Genomic DNA, 21038 nt, shown 5'->3' on the forward strand with positions numbered 1-21038 from the left:
GCCACCTTTAAAAAATAATAAGGAATACATGACCTGTGCACTATCTTACATCTCCACCTTTAATAACAGCTTTAAAAAAAATGTTAAATTGCCAGTGACATTGGCATTTATTAGAATTCTGTAAGCTGAGACTTTGAAAAGTTTTAAAATGAGAAACATTACGCTTGAAAACATTTCCTCATCAGCATGTGGGAATTAATAAGATGTTGCACATATTTATAAGAGAACATCAATGTTTTGCAAGTAAAGTTGATGACTGTTACCCCTGATCTGGAGTTACATTATCTCATATAGAGCTTATGTCTGTACGGGACCACATAAGCTACCATTCTGACTAAATTCAATCAAACAGCAAGTTTGACTGATTTTTCATTGAACTGATGAATGTGGATCCTCCCTTTCATTTGTTCTCTACTTGTCTACCTTGACTGACATGCTATCAGTCATATATGTACCATATGTACATTATGTATTTCACCCATACATGTAGAAATGAAAGCCCTAGAATAGGAGGAAGTCGTGTGTTAACCTGACTCTGACACTAACTAGCTGCACAACCTTCTGAACTTACAAGACTTCTAGGAATATCGGCTTACTCAAAAATGCTCTCCGGGGACTTGTCTAGCTCTATAATTTTATATAAATTCTCTACCACTTAAATGTGAATGAAAGATGTGATCATTCTGATTTGCTCCCAAACTGATTAATATGTGGTAGGATTAATATTTCTAAGCCTTCATGGAAAGGAAGTAGATGGCTACAGACACTGGAGGTGGGGCCAGAAGCTGCTCTGTGACACTTCTGATGCATCCAATATCTTTCATCTGCCATAAGCTGCATGAGGAAATAGACTCCAAGACTGACCACATTATTCCCATCGTTTATCCTCTTTACCAATTTTCTGGTTGTCACCTCAGAATTATTTTTTCATGTCTCTTATAAGTGATTTGTAGCAATCATGGTTGTTAATGACTTGCAGAGTTGGTTTTTTTTTTTTTGTTTTGGGTTTTTGTTTTCTTTTTTGGAAAACTATACCCTCTGACTGCTCATCCACTGGAGGGGGAAAAAGTTACAAATGTAAAAGACAGCTAGTTTTCTTCTAATTTGTTGTCCAACCTTCAGAATTCAGATCACATAGTCACTTATTTTTCGCTTGTGTCTTAAAATGTACCTGTCCAGGACACATAGATTGTTTAGATGATTTACAGCCAAACCAATCAATCAGCTAATAAATATTTTTAAGCAGGCAGTAAATTATAACAGTCATTAATCAAAAATACTTCAGCAGAATGGAAATAACAAGATAAAATGTAAGATAAATCAGTTAGTAGTCAGTAAACATTTTTTAATTGCCTAACGTGTCAGATCTTGTACTAATATCCAAATAGTAAGAGTCCCTGCCCTTGATCCAATAGGGGAAGACAACACACAAAGGAAACTAAAAAGGGAAGGGAGAAGAAGGAAGGTACCTGGCCACAAGGGATGATGGAGTCTAATACAGAGGAATGCAGCTGATGGAAAATTAAGAGACAATTGGTTTGGAAATCCTCTTAAATGGAGGCTTTGGGAAGAGTTCTTTTTTTGCCCTCCAAACCTCCAGTCAGATGGGCAAAGGGTTCTGAGGATACTAATCAGGTATAAGTACCAAGGCTGATGCAATCATGCAAAGAGAAGATGAGTTTCCTGATGATAAGCTTTCTCAGAGACTTGGTGGCATCCATCTGGTGGAAAATGAAAAGGATAAGTACAAAGTCCTATACTTCTCTGTTACAAAATCAACTGCATAAACATAAGGTAGAAGACACTTAGTTTATCAGCTAGTCATAGTAAATTTAGGAAATTGAATGGAGTACAAACCAGTAAGTCAACAGAGTGACCCAGCTGCCCTCAAAACCTACTGGGATCTTTGGCTGCATGGACATATGTGTGTGTGTGTGTGTATATATATGTATATATATATATACATATGTGTGTGTGTACATATATATACATACAAATATGTATGTGTCTGTATCCCAAAACAAGGGACATAATATTTCTGCAAATTTTGTTCTCATTAAAGCATATCTAAACTATTATGTTTGGTTGGGTTCTGATCACCATTATGTTTTAAAAGGGATTAGATGGAATACAACTGCAGCAGGTTGACCAGGATGGAGAAGGGTCTAGAAGCATGGCTTATAAGGTTGGCTGAAAGAACTGGTGATTTTTAGCCTGGAAAAAAATACAAAAATTAAGGGGGAAATGTTAGTTGTTTCCACACACTAGAAATATTGTTATATGGAAGAATGATTAGTCCTATTTTAGGTAGCTCTAGAGGGCAGAACTAGGACAAGGGTAAGGAAAATACAAAAAGGCATACTTTAGCAGAATTTAAAGAACTTTAAACTAGAGCTGTCACAAAATAAAATGGTATATTGTAATACATTGTGCCCTGAAAGTGATAAGCATAGGATGGGAGGTTGGTCAAAATAATTCCTCAGGGTGTCAAAGTGGAAAGGCAGCATTAATGTAGAGGAGAATGGTAAATGTGGATGAATCCTGCTTCTGGAATTTTCTGTGTGATCACAAGAAAATAATTTATTCTGCCTGAATCTGTTTCTTCTTATTTAATGAAGCTAGTGACACTTGCAGTGAGAAACAATTTGGCATAGCGGATAAAAAGCCAAACTGGTAATGGGGAAGAACTGGGTTCACATGTTGCCTCTGACACATACTGGCTGTGTGGTCAAGGACAAGTCACTTAAGCCTTCTGTGCCCCTGCCAACTCTCTAAGACAGTAAGTCATGGTTAAGTTCTCAACTTATTTTTGTGGAAGGAGTTCCCACACCACTGGATTCCCTGCATCAGTGAAATCACAGGTGAGAGAGACAGAGAGGATACCTTTCAGGGTTGTTGTGAGGACCCATTGAGATTAATTTGTGCAGGTTTTGCCATTTTAAAGGGCCATATGTAAATGTTGCTGCCATTATTAAGCTCCCTTCCATCTGTAGGATTCTGTGATTCTATGCTATGCGCAGAGTACTGTGTTAGTCACTGTGGAAGACAGGGCACCATCACTGCTATCAAGGAGTTTACAAGGTAGTTATAGAGGCAAGACATAAGCATGTGCAAATTCTCAAAAAGTCCTTTGCAGAGCCATGTGTAATAAGTGTGAAATGGAGGATATGGATCCTAAGCACTGTAGAGCTCAGAAGAAGAAGAGATCACTCTGGGTTAGGGAAAATGACATGAAGAAAACATGAAAAGAGACAGTGTAGTACAGAAAAAAAATACCAGCTCTGGAGTCAGAAAACTTGGATTTGAATCCCACCTCTGACACTTGCTACCTCCCTGGACCTAAGTTTTTTCCTCTGTTAAATGACTTTCTTTGAGTTCTAGAGTTATGATTTTATTTTTTATTTTTGTTTTGCTTTTTTTGGAAGGCAGGACAATTGGGGTTAAGTGACTTGCCCAAGGTTACACGGCTAGTAAGTGTTAAGTGTCTGAGGCCAGATTTGAACTCAGGTCCTCCTGGGCCAGTGCTCTCTTCACTGTTCCACTTAGCCATCCCTAGAGCTATGATTTTATAATGGATTGGCCTCTGAGGTTTTTGCAGCTCTTGGTCTGTGGACTTATGATGTAGTAACTGTTTTTACATGTTTAACAAAAAAAGGGTAAAGAGGAATTAAATGTGTTTGCTTAGCACCACAAAGTAGGACTAGGAACAATTTTGGGAAGTTTCAGATGGGCATTTTTGGGATCAATATAAAGGGAAAAGTTAATGTAGTTAGAGCTATGCAAGAATTGACTTCCTCAGGTTATAGAAATTCCCTGTCACTGGAGAATATCAAGAACAGACTGGATAACCACTGGGCAGGACTTTTATAGAGGGGATTCCTATTCAGGTTCATACTAGCCTCTGAGGTCCTTTCCAACTCTATGATTCTGTGATTTAGGAAGTTTACTTTTTTTTGTGCCTTTTGGGAGGCCAATTGGGATTAAGTAACTTGCCTAAGGTTACATGGCTAGTGTGTGTGTGTGTGTGTGTGTGTGTCTGACACCAGATAGGAACTCAGGTCTTCCTGACTCTGGGGCCGGCGCTTTACTCACTGTGCCACCTAGTCGCCCAAGGAAGATTACTTTTTTAGTAGCATGCAGATTAACTGCTTGGAATAAAATGGATTGGATTTTATTAAAAGAAACAGATTGGAGGGAAGAATCATAGAATTTCATAATTGGAAGGAACCTCAGAGGCCATATGGTCCAATGTCCCTGAAAAAAAAAGTCCCCACTACAACATATTCCCCATAAGGATATTCAACCTTTTCTTCAAGAGCTTTATCAAGGGGAATCCCTACTATTTCATGAAGCAGCCCATTGCATTTTTGCACAGCACTAATCTAAAGAAGCTTTTCCTTACATCAAGCCTGTATTTGGCACCTCACAACTTCTACCCATTGTTCCTCACTCTTCCCACTGGGGCTAAACCCGACATGTCCAATCCCTCTTCTCTATGACAGCTATTCAGATGCTCAGACAGCTGAGTCTGTTAACCAGGCTAAACATCCCCAGTTAGGATTCTATTAGAACAGCCCAAGTACAAAGTGTTAAGGACCTAAATTCAATATAGTTGTGGAGCATGAATGCACAGGAAAAAATGGATGCTAGTGATATTTTGGAAGAAGAGCCAGTGGGGATTAGTATGAGGATTAGTATGGAGAATGGGGGAGAATAAGAAACCCAAAATGACCACAGTTGTGAGTCTGAATAATTAGCACCATTAATAGAAATGGAAAGTCATAAGGTAGAGTCATTTTGGGAGCTCACATGAGTTCATTTGGGATAAGTTGTTTGAGGTAACAGTAGGACATCCAAATAGAAGACTAATGGACAGTTGAAGGGAAGAGAGGCCTTCCAGACAAAGAGCTGGGAGAGCTTGACATGTTTGTGGTCAGATATGAATCTATTTGGTTGAAGCACTGAGTACACAACAGAAAGCCACATGAATGGAACTGAGAAAATGTTCTTTCCACCAACACCAAGAAGCCTGGTTAATCCATAAGCAAAAATAACCCCTGCATCACCAGTAACTAACAGCATATCTGTATTAAGAATAAATTGAGGGGCGGCCAGGTAGCACAGCTAGTAAGAGCACCGGCTCCAGTGTCGGGATGACCTGGTGATCAAATCTGGGCTCAGATACTCAGCACCACACCCAGAAATAACTGGCCGTGTAACCTTGAACAAGTTACTTAACCCTGATTGCTTTAAAAAAAAAAAAAGAATAAATCGAGGGGAGGCTAGGTGGTGCAGTGAGTAAAGCGCCAGCCCTGGAGTCAGGAGTGTAACCTTGGGCAAGTTACTTAACTCCAATTGCCCTCCAAAAGGCAAAAATAAATAAAGAAAGAAATCGACATATTCTGAAATGATTTCCTCAGATGATTATGAATCCTGCATAAACATTTTCCCAGACCGGTGCTCCAGAGTGACCGACATGCCATGACTGACCTTTTTCTCTTCCTCTTCCCATGCTGTCCTGTAGACCCGACGACGTGCTTCTGAAGCGCACCCATGATGAGATTGTCCTACTGCACTGCTTTCTCTGGCCCCTGGTGACCTTCCTCGTGGGAGTCCTTATTGTGGTGCTGACCATCTGTGCCAAGAGCCTGGCTGTCAGAGCAGAAGCTTTGAAAAAGCGGAAGTTCTCCTAAAGGGAAATGGCACCAGAGAAAGGATCCAAAGATCAAAAGGAGATGAGGGGAAACGTGTCTTATGCTACTCTCTTTCTCATCACCTCCTCAGCCCCTGCAAAGCCCCTTCAGCATCTTGGGAAATATAGGTGTGGCCAGTGTCCCAGCCAGGACTCCTATGAGAAGGTTCCATGAATTACCTCTGGATGGCTTCTCCTCAAAGGCAGTAGGAATGAGCAGTGAAAGACTCCAGAATTGCACATGTTGTATTAGACATTTCTGAGCAGTGACTAACTTGTTAAGCTCTTAGCTCTATGGAATGACCATTTCAGAAAATCCTGTAGATTTAATTTCATTTGGAAAAAACCCAACAACATTCTACCATTTGGTATGATATAGAATACAAACCATCATGACTAATGCTATTTAAAATATTAAAGCAGAGTGGTCTGATTCTTTTTTAATGTCTGCTTTCTATCTTGAATGCAGAGCACTGAGAGGTAAGGTTCTTTTATACTTCATTTAATTCTTGTGGATCAAAGTTTCACTTTTCTGGGAGGATTTCTGCACAAAACTGGACCTAACCGTACTAACCTCCATTACTTCTCTTACAAAATGGTAGTAAACATCTGTCTGGAGTAAATCCTACTTCCTTCATTAAAAACAACCCTTAATTCTTAAAGGTTGGTAGAGGAATGCATTTCTGTTGTCCCCAATGTTTTTGTGACACTTAAACAAGATGGGGTTTTGGATTAGGAGGAATTATCCTAAAACTGAATTTTCTCTGCCCAAATATTGGTTCTTGATAGAGATCTTGTTAAGAGAGAATGAGTCAAACACTGTTCTTCCATTCCAGAAGTGTTGGGATTTGTTAGTATCCTTTGTGTCAGAGCAATTTGTGTGTGTGTGTGTGTGTGTGTGTGTGTGTGTGTGTGTATAGGTGGGGGGCAGGGGAGATTCTCCCTTCTCTTAGCTTATATGCCCCTACTCAAGATACTTAGAGGGCATCCCTCAGCATCCTGAAACCAACCTTTCCCCACCCCTCCTTTTGGAGGCTTACTGTTCACAATATGACAGAAGAAAGTTTTAATGGAAGAAGGGAAAAAACAAAACAGAAGCCCTTGAATGACTGCTCATTAATCCCAAGGATCCTTAAAGTAATTTACTAGATCCAAAACTAATGTAAATTGACTAGGGCTTTGCTCCCAAGCAACCAAGATACTAAAAGCAATTATACTCTTTTAGTAGAAAATAATCGAGCTTGGAGTCTAGTTAGTGAAAACAGTTTGTCTATCAGGCATTTATTAAACACTTATGGTATGCCAAGTACTGTGCTAGGTCCTTGGGATGCAAAAACGAAGATGAAACCGTCCCTAACCCCCAAGGAGCTTACATGCTGTCAGACGAGAGGCGTGCATCTTAGAGACGGCATGCTGGCACACCCTGGCACAAGCATTCCAACTGGGCCCTTCTCTAGAAGCATACAAGTATATCAGTACATATACACATGTAGAGAGCTTGAGACATGTGTGCCAACACGCCCTGGGATGAGTCTTAATTAACACTTGCCCTTTTCTCCTTGTGGCCACTCTCTCGTTCCTGCCTATGATGTACATAAATAAATTTATACAACGTAAATACAAAGCAATTGGAGGCCCTGGCAGCTGGAAGGAATAGAAAAGTCCAATGGAGATGGTAGAGGATGCTTGAACTGAGCTCGGAAAGGGAGATGGAGGTGAGGAGAGAGCACATTTCAGGCATGAAGAGCGGTCTATATGAAAGCACAGAAAGAGGTAATGGAGTGAGAAAGAGCAAGAAGGCCATTAGGCAGGACCACAGCAAATCTGAAGGGAAGGAATATGGCAGTGAAGGGCATTAAAGACCAGGGAGAGGAGTTTTTATTTAATTCTAGAGGCAATTAGGAACTACTGGAGTTTAATGAGCAGGTCTGTGCTTCAGGAATATCACTTTGGTAACTGGAGGTTGGATTGGAGAGGGAAGAGACTTGAGACAAGTACTTAGGGAGGCAATCACAGTAGTTCAGGACAGAAGTGATGTGCGACTGAACTAGGGTGATAGTAGCATTCATAGACTGCAACAGAGATGAAAGATGCAGAGGCAGAATTGCCAAGATGTGGCAACTGATTGGATATGAGAGGTGAGGGAGAGTAAGCAATGCAAGACTAGGTGACTAAAAGAGGGTGGGAAGTCCGGAAGAGGCCAGTTTGTAGGGAAAGAGGATGAGTCTGTTTTGGCATGAAGTATTTGAAACACCTCCAGGCCAGCTAGTCTAAATTGTGTAATAGATAGGTGTTGATTCAGGCCTGGGGCTCAGAATGAGGGGATCATCCACATAGAACTGGTAGTTAAACCTAAAGGATCTCATGAGATTAGCAAAAGAGAGCAATTAGTAGAGAAAGGGGAGGATGCACATTTTAGAACCTTGGTGTACATCCACATTTGTGGGGCAAAATATGGGATGTGATCCAACAGAGACTGAGGAGGTGTGACCAGACAGGTTGGAGGAGAAGCAAGAGACAGGTGTCATGAAAAACTAGAGAAGGTATCCAGTGGAAGAAGTTGGTAAACGGTGTGAATTAGAGCAGAGGGACAGAGAAGGCTGAGAAGTAGAGTATTTCATTTGGTACTTAAGAGATTATTGGTAGCTTGGGAGAATAGCAGCTCCAGCTGAGTGATGTGAAAGGAATGGAGGAAATGTTGGGGTGTCACCTTGCTTGTGAAAGCAGAAGAAATAGAGGTCAATAGCTTGTAGAGTCAAGTGAGGATTTTTCAATTAAAAGAAGAAGCTACCAAAAGAGAACATCTTCCCCATTCCTCCACGCCCACTATCCCCATCCCCTGCCAGGTGAGCTCCTTTCCTGTCCAGCTCTGACCTGGTGCTTCTGGGTAAAATGGCAACATTTTTAGCATCAGCTTCTCAGCTGCCTCCTGGTGTTCTACAGTCATCACCCACCCAACTGGAGTCTGTCTCTGTCCCCACACCATAGATGCAATGTCCTGAGACGTTTTCTTCACTTCTGGACTGAATTATTGATTTAAGGGTGCATTTTACACTTCTTGCCCTAGGGCAATTTGTGAAGCTTATCCTGTGTTACCCCAAATTGCCAATTTTATCTATGTCAGAGTTAAAATAGCAAGAGCTCCTCTAAGGAAGGCCCTCCAAATCCCTGTCTTCTTCATCCACAGCTCTCTAATGGTTAAGGCTGTAGTGCTGGGTGTGTGTGGGGGCCCTTTTTTCCTACTTCCTGTGACCTAAAAGAGGGCTACCCCTTGAACACATCTCAGGCAAAACACAAAATAAACTCCAGCATTTTCTGCCTTTTGATGCCTTCTCTCCAGTGCAAGAGAAGGGATAAAATTTCAAGAGTTCTAATAGTCTTATCAGGTCCTCTGTTCCCCTTTTGTGGTCTCTTTCTTTTTATTTCCCTTTCTTTCTCCAAGCTTCCCTGGTGACACCCCCCCACACCCCAACTACACCTCACCACTCTTAGCTTTTGCTTGTGTCTGCCCTTAGGCAACAACCAATCTCCTAATCCATTTGAACCAAGATAACTTAAAAAAAATTTTTTTTAATGCTATGGTTACATTTGTCAGTCTGATGAAGACTATTCTCAGAATAATATTTTAAATTCATGAAACAAAATCTGTAGGATCACAAAGGAAATCAATTATGTTGAAATATAGTTTTCAAAATATTTTTTAAAAATATTCATAGAGGGGCGGCTAGGTGGCACAGTGAGTAAAGTGCTGGTCCCAGGGCCAGGAGGACCTGAGTTCGGTTCCGGCCTCAGACACTTAACACCCACAGAAAAAACTAGTCATGTAACCTTGGGTAAGTTACTTAACCCCAATTGCCCCCCAAAAGGCAAAAAAAATATTCATAGACCCCCTGAAATCTAGGCTAAGAATTCCTGACATAGAAGAAGAGATAGCAGCTACTACAGCTCTTCTCAATACTAACAAATAAAACCAAACAAAAGCTACTGCATCGTTTATCTAGGTCACTCTACTCAAACCCATAAGGTTTGCAAAGCACTTTACCTACATTCTATTTGGGCCTCCTAACAACTCTATGAGGTATGTTCTATCATCGTCCATATTTGACAGATGAGGAAACTGAGGTTGATGAGACTTGCCCAGAGTCCACTTCTATCAAGTGTCTCAAGTAGATTTAGAACTCACGTCTTCCTGACCCCAACTCCAACACTGTGTCTATGATACCACCACTTCCCCGTTTATTAATAGAAAATAAAGGCAAATTGGTACTTAAACCATTTCTACTATTTCCCCAAGAGACAAAACAGGCTGTGCAGTTGTTGTGGTCATAGCTTTGTTGAATGTGATTTTCCTTTTTGATCTCATTCAACTTCTTGCATATTTGACTGGAACAAGCCATAAGTATGCTAAGAGCTCACATCATGGTGAGGTAGCTGGGTTTAAGGTTCAGAAGTTTTCAATTCAATTGATAGGGTTATAGATTAAGAGTTGGAGGGTTCCTTACACATTAGCTAATCCAACTTTCTCATTTCACCAAGGAGATAATTAAAACAGACATGATTATGACATTTGTGCAACTTGTCCCCTTGACATTATGCCATGCTGCAAGAAGATAGCAACATGGTATAATGGAAAGGATGCTAAATTTGAGGTCAACCAGTCAATATTTGTTAAGCAACTATGGTAACTCTTCTAGGAGCTGAGGGGTACAAATACAATGAACAAAATAGCCCCTGCATTCAAGGAGCTTATATTTAGAGGTCCTTGTTTCAAATCCCAGGTCTACCGTTCACTATCAACCATGGTTTCCTCATCTGTCAGATGAAGGGTTGGACTAGCTGGTCTAAAGTCATGTCTAACTAAATCTATTATCTTTTGAGCTAACCATTCTATTTTGTCTCTAGTTTGTGTTTTTCCTGCAACATCTCTGTTTCCTCAGTAGCCAGTAGAAACATTCTACATTGCTTTTGAGCAAATGATTGAAAAAAAAAAGTAAATCGCCACCGTTGTCAAGGAGTAAATTAGTGGAATCCATTGTATCTATCTATGCTTGGAATGATTGTGGCAGTGTGTAAAATTTTCTGCCTATAGAAATCTCTTAGTGAGGGAGGAAATTGAAGATAATATGTTGGTCAGGACATTCTATTCAACAGTTGGATTCTCATTAATCTACGCTTGTTAATCTTTTGATTTTGGGTCCAAAGACTTAATTTTCTGGATGCTTTTGTGAAAATTAAACAAGCAAATTGCTTTTTTCAAACATAGCTTTGTATGTTCCACTTGTGTTAGAATGAGGGTTCCTTCGCCCTGTTGGAAAGTAAAACATTTCTAGTATGATGTTGTATTATTTTTGGCTGTAGGCATACATAAGGATATATAACCAAACTCATGTAGTAGACAGGACGCTGGATCTGGAATCAAGAAAGACCTGTGTTCAATTCTGAACTTGTTCTGACACTGTCATTTCTTCACTTTGAGCATCAGTTTTCTCATTTAAGAAGTAGGGATGATGATGCAATGAAATGACCAGATTACTTCCCCCCATCCTAGTAGAAATATAAATAGTTTGATCTATAATGGAAAATTTTGAAACACTAGAAAAGGCATGTATACTCCTTATTTGGTCAGTGCAATTTACTAAAAAATAACTAAAAACCTGATGAGAAAACCTTGATTCTGTGAAGTTTGGAATTTGTGATGAGCATTCTTTTTTCCCAACATCCAGTCTTTGGCTCAAATTAACTTTTGTAGAATTTGATGACTTTTTTACAGTACAAAAAATGAAATAGAACCACTGTTAAGAAAGTTATAAGATACCATGGAGGGGATGAGTTAACAGCTATAGAAAGGAGTCTACCTGAAGTCCAAAAAGATAAGAAAGTAATAAGAAATTCAGAGAAGTCATGGGAGGTGATTGAAGGATCAACTAATTTGAGAAGATTTTGAAAAACATTGTAGCTATTGGGAAAATGTGCCCTAAGGTCAGAAGTGCAACTGTCTACAAAAGTTTCAGCATTAATATAGTAGGAACAAAGCAGGATTAGATGGGGGTAAATTAGAAAAAGAAAATATTCCCTTTGAATAATCTCTCATTCCTGAATCTGAATTCTCATAACCTACTCTTTGAGTCCACCTCAGCTATACACGGGCATGGTCATAAACCTGAATCTCACCATCTCCTACAAGTGTTCTACTTCAATAGTAATTCTGTCTCTCCTATGCCTTAACCCTTCCTAAGCCTATTTTGTCTTTGTCTTCACTAAAAACTTCCAATCTCTCCATCCCTTGGAACTCACCCAGGCACTTCTCTAATTTCACTTTCTTCCTCTCCCAGTCTTTCTCAATTCCTATAAACACTTCAACCCTTCACTGTCTTCTCCCAAATCTCTTGCCCTGATTTCCTATCAATATTCAAGGTTTAAACCCTAGCCTTGAATTATTCTCACCATCTGCTTCCCGAGGCACTCTTCACATGCCATTGAACAGAAATAATTAAAAATCATGCAACTGAACCAACTAGGACCACTACAAATTTACATTATATACCTTTCAACTAGATTTTCAACTCAGCAAAATGATTCTTTTATTCACATTTATTTGATTCTCTGTCCCACTTCCTCCAGGGATTGTTCCAAAGTTTATCACATGATTCCTCGTTCTCAGCTGAGGATCCCACTTCATACTCTGAGGTGAGATCCTTACAATAAGAAAATAGAGACTGCTGCCATATGCTTTCTCTTCTCCCCTTCTCTGCATTCCAAAACTCCTTGACATCATCTCTCATTCTTTCTTTACTCCAATCTCTGGTGAAAATATACCCTAGATCCCACTGCCTCCCATCTTCTCCAGCACATCGTCCCCACAATCTAACTCACTCTCTATCTGCTGGTTTCTTCCCTCTTATACATATACAATCTCCTGGGAAAGGCTGTCTATAAGCCATTGCTTTCCACTCCCTCACTTCTCCACCTTTAGCAATCTGATTTCCAGTTTCATCATTCAGCTGAAAACATTTTCCTCAAAGTTACCAGTGATTTCTTAATTGATAAATCCAACATCTGGTGTCTGTCCTCATTCTGCTCAATCTCTTTAACTCTTGATCACCCTATTCTCCTGGTTACTCTCTGATCTCTGAATTTTCATGATGCTGATCTCTTGAGCCTCATTCTACCTGGATGACCACTCCTTAGTCTCCTTTGTTGGTATATCATCCATATCACACTCTCAGCTGTCAGGGATGATCTCATCAGCTTCTATAGGTTAGATTATCATTTATACAAATGACTCACAGACCTATATATCTAGCACTAGTCTTTCTACAGAGCTCCAACAACAAATCTACAACTGTTTATTGGATAGTTCAGTTTGGATGTTCAGCCTAGCTCAGGCCCTCATCAGCTTTCATCTGGATTATTGCAAGAATATCCCTCTCTAATCCATCCTGTACACCAGAGGTATCAAAAATGGGCTGCATGTAACCCACAATACTTCTGAGTAATTTAAATGTTATATAGAAATATTTAACAAAAGAAGTAAAAATACAATAAAACATACATAATATTAATATATGGTTTTCTAAGCCAACATGTGGCCCACAGAGATACTTAAATATGACTTACTGGTCTCCCATTTGAATTTGATACAACCGCTCTAAATAATTACCAAAGTAATTTTCCTAATGTGCGGGTCTGATTATGACAGCCCCCTACTCAATTAAACTTTAGTAGTTCACTCTTATCTCTAAGATCAAATAGATGCCTCCCTATTTATCTTTTAAAACCATCTACTACTTGGCCCCTTACCTACCTTTCCAACCTTATTTTATATTATTCCTCTTCTTATAGTCAATGTCCCAGCCTGTCTGGCTTTGTTATTGTTCCCCACAAATGACACTGCATTTCCTATCTCCATACTTTTACACTGGCTTTCCCTCATGCCTGGAATGAACACCTACCTCATCTCTGCCCCTTAGAATACTTCGTTTCCTTCAAAAGTCTGCTTAAGTGCCACTATATATATGATGCCCTTCCTGATCACCCCCAGCTACCAGTGCCTTTCCCACCAAAAAAGAGAGCTTATCTTTATTTTGTATATAGTTTCATATATTTATTTATGTATATGTTGTCTCATAGTATGTAAGCTCCTTGAGGGCAAGACCTTTTGTATCCTGGCCACCTTGCATAGTGCTTGCCTCATAGTAGGTACTTAATAAGTGTTTGTTGATTGATTACCCAGTATTATAAATTTCTGTGATCCTATAGAAGAATGATTTCCTGGGACCAGGGTAACCTATTTGCCAGCCAGTTGTTATTAAATCATCTTTATAGAATCATAGAAATCATAGACGGGAACTCAAAGGTCACACAGTCTAACCAATACCTGAGCGAGAAGGACTTTACAATTTTTTCAGGTATTTATCCAGCTTCTGATTGAAGACCTTCAGTGATGAAAAACCTACTATGCTCCCTTAATTCTACTCCATCCTTGTGTTATCCCCCAAGGAAGCCAATTTCTTTGTTAAATAGATTTAGTTAGGGCATTCATCCTCATGATAAGAAAAAAAATCCACCTTCCTGTACTTTCCAAAGCTAATATATATCAAGAAAATCTGAAAGCTATGTGGGACTATAGCTCTGTGCAGGGATTGGGGCCATGCTCTATGGTGTCAGAAAATTGTTATGTCTTCATCCCTTCAAGTCTGAGATAGTACAATCACTCTTTTTCTCAGCATGAAGGGAAAAGAACATTGATTTTGCCCCTATACTCCCTGAACGTGGGAGGAAATGATCATAAGATCATGACCTGGGAGGGACCTCAGAGCACCTCTAGGCCAACCCTTCCCAACATCACATTTTCCAGATGAAAACACTGAGGACCAGAGAAGGGAAAGGTGATGTCCAAGTATGCAAAAACAGGAAGTATTGATATTGAAAATATTCTGGGAAACTGACCAGAGTATGATGCAGCAGTTGCTCTGAGGGTCCATGCTTAGTTATACACCTCAATTACCTTTACTCCTGGTCTATAGGGCAATACTGACAGTTGTGCTTGGATAGTGAATTGTGTGTCCTGGGCCAAGGGTATGCTGGCTTAAACACACATTCTGGATCTGGAGAGATTGACTCAGCAAGGCAATTAAGTTTTTAAAAATGCTAAATATAAATGAACACTAAGGAAAGATAGATAAACAAATATTGGCGGAGCTCTCCAGGTCTACTAGGAAGCAATCAGGTCAATAAGCCGAGCTTGTTTGGGAATAAACAGTTAATCACATCCAAAGAGCAGCTCTCTTTTCCTGATGCTAGTTTCTATAAAGCCCCCAAGCAGGCCTTAGCCACTCCCTGTTCTAAGAATTCATGATTAAAAGCTGCACGTGTGATTCAATAGCTAGCCAGAGAATAGTTATGCAGTCTCAGGACTCAATGCCTGGGAAAAACAAACATTCCACCTCCTTTTCTTGATCCTGTCATGTTCTTGGTCATGTCATGCCAGGACGAAGTCATATTTATTCCTTCTGTTGAATGACCCAGATCCTGATTCTAAGTAAATAATACACCAAAAGGGAACAGTTCATAAAGCGTTATTCCACAGAAGAGGGGGAAAATGATGCCTAAAACTACAACCACCTCCCGAAGCCAAAATAGTCACGTTGTCGCCAAATCATAAACTGGTCAGAAGGTCATAGTAGAGCCAGAAGCTCATTAAAGATATAACCCTAGGACAGGAACAGAAAGTGAGTCACTAGAGCAAGAAGGAGTTGAAGGATAGCTCTGCTCCAAACCATCTGGGAAAGTAGTATCAGAAGCAAAACCTTCATCCTCAGATGATATTTCCTCTTCCTTCCCCCTCTTACCCTTTTTGTTTTTCCTGGTCCTTTGGTTATCACCTCCCTCTAATGAGGACATTGGTCCCTAAGTGAATGAGACTCTATCCCCTGATCCCAAGTTTCTCTAGGGGTCTCCCATTCTCCCACAATCCCTCCTGTCATGGTCCACTGACTTGCTCTACCACTGCCAAGTCCTCTTTGGCTTTCAGGAATATAATTTGCTTAAATATCTAGGGGAAAAGATAAAAGTAAAAGTGAGAACATCTCACCTTTCTCCTGGGATAAAATACCTGCATACAATGATTTCAGTATTGGATCTGTGGCTCCCAGCAATACTGAAGTAGGAAGAAAAACATTCCTTTGTCATCTGCATCCACTCTTTCAATGCTTTTCTCTTTGTTGTTGTTTTCTTCTATTGCAATTCATTGAATTGTTCTTTCTTTTGTTGATGAAAGTGGTTGAGATGTGAATTTTCCCCTAATGACTAATTATTGTTTTACCACTGTCATTTTCTTTGATGGAATTTTTACATATTGTATCTACAATTTATTCTTGACTCACCAATTCCTTAAAATTAAATTATTTTGTCTCCATCTGAGTTGTTTCTTCAAACGTCATTTATTGACTATAATTTTTATTTCATTGTGGTCAGTAAAGGATGAATTTAGTATTTCTGCTTTTCTGCATTTGTTTTTGAGGTTTTCATAGCTTAGAAGATGGTAAAATTTTGGTAAAGATGCCACACACACACCTCAAGAAAAAATATATATATACACATATATACATGTATAGATACATATACACACATGTGTGTATGTTTATATATGTGTGTATACACTGGCATTACACTATTCTCCAGACTTCTTTCCCTTTGCTCTCCTTTGTAACAGACATACACATAGACCTATATATATATGTATATATGGACATATATGCTCAAATATATTTTATGTATTCAAGCAAAACAAATCAACACATTGGCCATGTCTAAAAATATGTCTTATCCTGTTCATCTACTCTATGCCAACAGGTGAGAGATATGCCTCAGCATTAGACTTCTGAAATCATTAATTGTTGACTGTGTTGATTAGAGGTCTGAAGTCTTTCACAGTTTTCCTTTATCCAGTGACCTTTCAACTCTAACATTCAATAGTGAAATGAATAATGGACTTAGAGCCAATGGCACTGGGTTAAAATTCTTTCTCTCCTACTGGCTATGTGTCATTAGTAAATCACCTAAATTCTCTCAAGCTCAATTTCTTCGTCTATAAAATGGGGATCCTAACCCTTGTGTCTAAGGCCTCACAGGGCTTTTGTGGAGAAAACACTTTTAAAGCTTCAAGTCTTATAGAAATATTACTATTTTAACACCTCTAAACTTGTTTCTTCCAAAGAAGAGACTAATACTTAAATTACTTGCTTCATAGGGTGGTTTCCAGGGTCAAATGAGAAAATGTAGAAGTGGCTAGAATAGTGGAATGACTTCTGATCTAGGAGCTATAATGTCTGGCTTCAAAGTCTCCAGCTCCTTGGGGGCGGCTAGGTGGTGCAGTGAATAGAGCACTGGCCCTGGAGTCAGGAATACCTGGGTTCAGATCCGGACTCAGACACTTAACACACACACACACACACACACACACACAACTAGCTGTGTGACCTTGGGCAAGTCACTTAACCCCAATTGCCCTCCAAAAAAAAAGCAAAAACAAAACAAAAAAGTCTCCAGCTCCAGAGTTATAACTAGGGTAACATGATCAGAACTTTTCCCAAGTGTGCTGAAATTCAAAACACTGATAGCACTTGTACTTCCTCAGTGTAGAATCAGCACCTAGCATAGTCAGTATAGGTATCAGCAATTAGATAACAATAATAACTAGTTAAAATAAGAAATCCTCCCTGCCTCGCCCCCATCAGGGAACTCTGCACAAATGTACTAGTGTTTCTGCCCAAACGAGCAAGGATTCCAGATGGTGTCTCTCCCCACTTAGTGTCTTACTATGTCTTTAAATAAGTTAGATGTGTTTCCTGATTCTTGCCCCCCTGTGCCACTTGCTATGGTGTAAAGATGATTAATTGGAATTTTGCACATCTCTACCACTAACTAGCACTATACCTGACCTTTCAGCAGACCCATTCCCCCCCTCAATACTCTTTTCTGTAAAACAAGGGGGTTGTATTATATGATCTCTGAAGTTCTTTTCTGCTCTCATCTTTTCAATCTTTGCAATCTCAGAGACCAATCATCCCAACAATCCAGTGGAGACACTTGACAAGGTCATGGTCCCTGACAAGAAATCGATAGCCAAGAATTCTATTCCCCAATTCCTGTGTTGACCTGCTCCCCCAAAAGTCTTAGATGATGAATTGAAAATACTAAAAATATGCTGATTGTAGTCATTCACATTCCCAGCAAATTCTAGTAGGAACCCTTATCCTATAAAAGCAATGACAAGACAAAATAATCAGAGCAAAACAAAACCAAATATGGCACTTTCAACATACCCTCTCACATCTGGGGTCCCTGGAATATAGCTATCCCAGTTTCAAGTTCCTCTGTGGACCTACATCCACCAAAACAATTACTCAAGAATTCCAGACATTGATTTATGCTGTTTCTCTAGTCAGACAGAGGAAATCATTAGTTCAAACTAATTTCATGAAATTGCATAATACAAAAAAGAATCGTAAAAGAACATCCCTCATCCCTCATTATTTAGGGGTAAATACATAGATATGCATACCACCAGTGGGAAGAGTAAGCACACATGGGGATCATACATTGGGACCACATATCAAGGAGAAGTATGTGACCAGGTCACCTACTTGAAGGATCAAGTCATGTCTTTGGTGCTGTTGTGTCTTCTGGTGATGCCACTGGGCTGTCTTTAGTGGGATTCTTGCAAGATGGGATATTTCCACTAGAAATATTGCTCTCTTGGTCTCCAGTGGTTGGGGGGAAGGTTTGTATTCTCTTCTGAGAATTGCTACCCTGACCTTCTTGTTAGTCTCATCTCTTTAGAGCCCCCATTAGGCCATCTCAGCTTCAATCTGCTAGCATATGATATCTAGGGCATGTCCCTGATAAGAGCAGGTTTCTGGTTCTTTAGTCTTCAGTCCCCTATCCAACTAACAAAAGCAAGGTGAAATGTCCGAAACCTGAGATGAAATCGTCCTTTCAAAGTGCGTATCTGGGAAGAAATCACAAGCCCCTGTTACAGACAAGTATCTAACTTAGAATCACACATGCCCAGTCTTCCTCTTTGATATAGCATGCAAATAGATTTGAGTCAGAACAAAAGGTAAGCTAGCGACAGTCATTGTTTTTAACCCTGATTCCTAGCTTTATTATTATTCATCAGCCATGAAGTCATCTTGGCCTGTTGCTGTATTTTTGTTGCAAAAAAAAAATCTCTCTACATTCCATACAAGTGAAAAATCTATAGTGCTGGCAAATCAATTGATGATACCATGTACATATGTAAATATATGCCATAAGCCACACAAAATGACAAACAGCCTGCAGTTCTGTAGTCCAATGCCTAATGCCAGAGCAAATAACTAATACCTCACATTCACACTAAAACTGCATGGAGTTATCATTAGTATATGTCACTAACATACCAGTATGATATATAGATTTATACACATATAATTGAACATATTAAATGCAATATATACATATATTTAAGCAATAGAATGTAAGAATATGGCATCTATTAAAGTAAGGACACAGATTTCAGTGTAGTACAAAACAGAGCATCACATAACAGGGCTGCATGCATTCAGAAACATAATAGCAATAACATGTATGATGTTACATACTAACATACCAGTAATGATACTTAACATAGCAGTGAAAATAACAAAACATGTAAGCAGCATGCAACACATAAAATTTACATATTAACTGCATTAGAACAATCAGTGTCACTGGAGTATGTAATAACCCATTTCCCCCACTTCTCCAAAAATACATAAACTGTGGCCTTTAGCCTCATAGGTCTGAAAACTCTGCCATGACATGCTGAGCTTGGGAATGGGTCCAGCTGCCCATGAACATGTTCAGTCCTACTGTCCTAATCTTGAAAATATGGATGTGTCAGGTTGACTCCGTCTCACAGATTCTTGAGGGATCTCCCTTTACTAGGTGTCTCTATAATTTGCCCAGTAGGGCAAGAAAGGACTACTGAGTCTTGGTTCTTCTTCTGTCATTGGTTCTTGGTTCTGTGTTGGTTCTTCTGTGTCATTATCGATTATAACTGTCTCAATTATCACTTATCTCTCTTATCTAAGCAGATGTTCCTCTGGGATCAGGACATAATTGGTTTCTTTCCATGACCCTCCTGTAAATACTCAAGTTTTCCCATTTCTGAGTCATCCTGTTCTAAGTTATCTATTTATTTTTATTTTGAACTTAACAACAATTAAAATAAACATTTCAATATACAAAGTAGAACAGGGGGGAAAAAGAGGATTTTTCCATCCACAAGCATTTGTGAAATATTTACTGTGTTCCAGATTCTATGCTAAACCCTTTTTACCCTAAAAAGGTAAAAACATAGCCCTTGCCCTCAAGGACTTTACAATCCAATGGGGAAGATACCACATAAACAATTATGTGTATAGAGGATACATGCAGGGTAAATGGGAGGTAATCTCAGAAGGAAAGCACTGTCTAGAAGAAAGATCATACAGGAAATTGCAACTCTCTTACAAAAAGCTAGCTTTTCCTTTTGAGTATATAACAAATTCATCAGCTGACGTTCAAAGCTGTCCTGATTGGTTGATTCCTTCTGACCTTCTTTCCTCTATCTTCTGGCTATTTGAAAAAGATGCTTCAATTACCCTCTTCTCTTTTTCTCATCTTCTCTGTCATTATCCAGCTTTGACAGTCTGTGACTCGTGAGACGGTTTTTAGGAATCAATTGTCCTCCTTCCACGCAACCCTTTCCTCCTGCTCACAATGGAATACAGGGAATTCCCCAGAGTGCAATAGGGGGTTGTAGTGTGTTTTCTCTGCATGGCCACAGTCCTTCTCTGGGGCTGTTTTATAGACTAGCTAATTGCTTCATCTTTCAACAAGTCGGTTTTTCTTAATCTGCCATCTTGTACATTCCTTGCATGCCAGGAAACTGTAGAATAATAATATTGTCATCTTGTTAACCAACTTATCATACCGTGACTTGTTTCTTGCAGAGTTTTGATGAACTTCATAGGGAAGTAGTAGTAGCTTTCAATTCAGTGAAGAGGTGAATAAATGAATGAATAAAATTTTATTAAGAGCGTATTGTTTACAAAGCACCATGCTAGGTAGTAGGGATATCAACTAAAAAAAAAATATGACAGGCATATACCAGATGCGAGAGGCTAGATTTTCTCCATCTTCTGACACTCCAAAGCACAAGTTAATAGGCAAATACTGCGATTGCCTTGTTTGTAGCATCTTTCTTGGTTCCACTATAAACCAAGTCTTGCCTCTGCTGAGCTTTCCATTCAGGCTTCAAGGCCCCAGCATGTTCATT

General features: G+C 39.4%; 1 protein-coding gene across 2 annotated transcripts in view; it reads left to right on the forward strand.

Moving 5' to 3' along the window:
* The window catches only part of KCNMB4 (potassium calcium-activated channel subfamily M regulatory beta subunit 4), a 94110-nt gene extending 77999 nt beyond the window's left edge, over positions 1–16111 (forward strand). For both annotated transcript variants that reach the window (XM_069081925.1, XM_069081927.1), the window contains one exon: positions 5525–16111. In XM_069081925.1, the coding sequence (XP_068938026.1) occupies positions 5525–5693 (169 nt within the window). In that variant the 3' untranslated portion in view covers positions 5694–16111. The remainder of the gene's footprint in view (positions 1–5524) is intronic.
* The last annotated feature ends 4927 nt before the right edge of the window (positions 16112–21038 follow it).

The sequence above is a fragment of the Petaurus breviceps genome, unplaced genomic scaffold, assembly GCF_028583685.1.
Source record: "Petaurus breviceps papuanus isolate PSGF00001 unplaced genomic scaffold, PetGlider_PUasm1.0 156, whole genome shotgun sequence".
In the NCBI taxonomy this organism is placed as follows: Eukaryota; Metazoa; Chordata; class Mammalia; order Diprotodontia; family Petauridae; genus Petaurus; species Petaurus breviceps.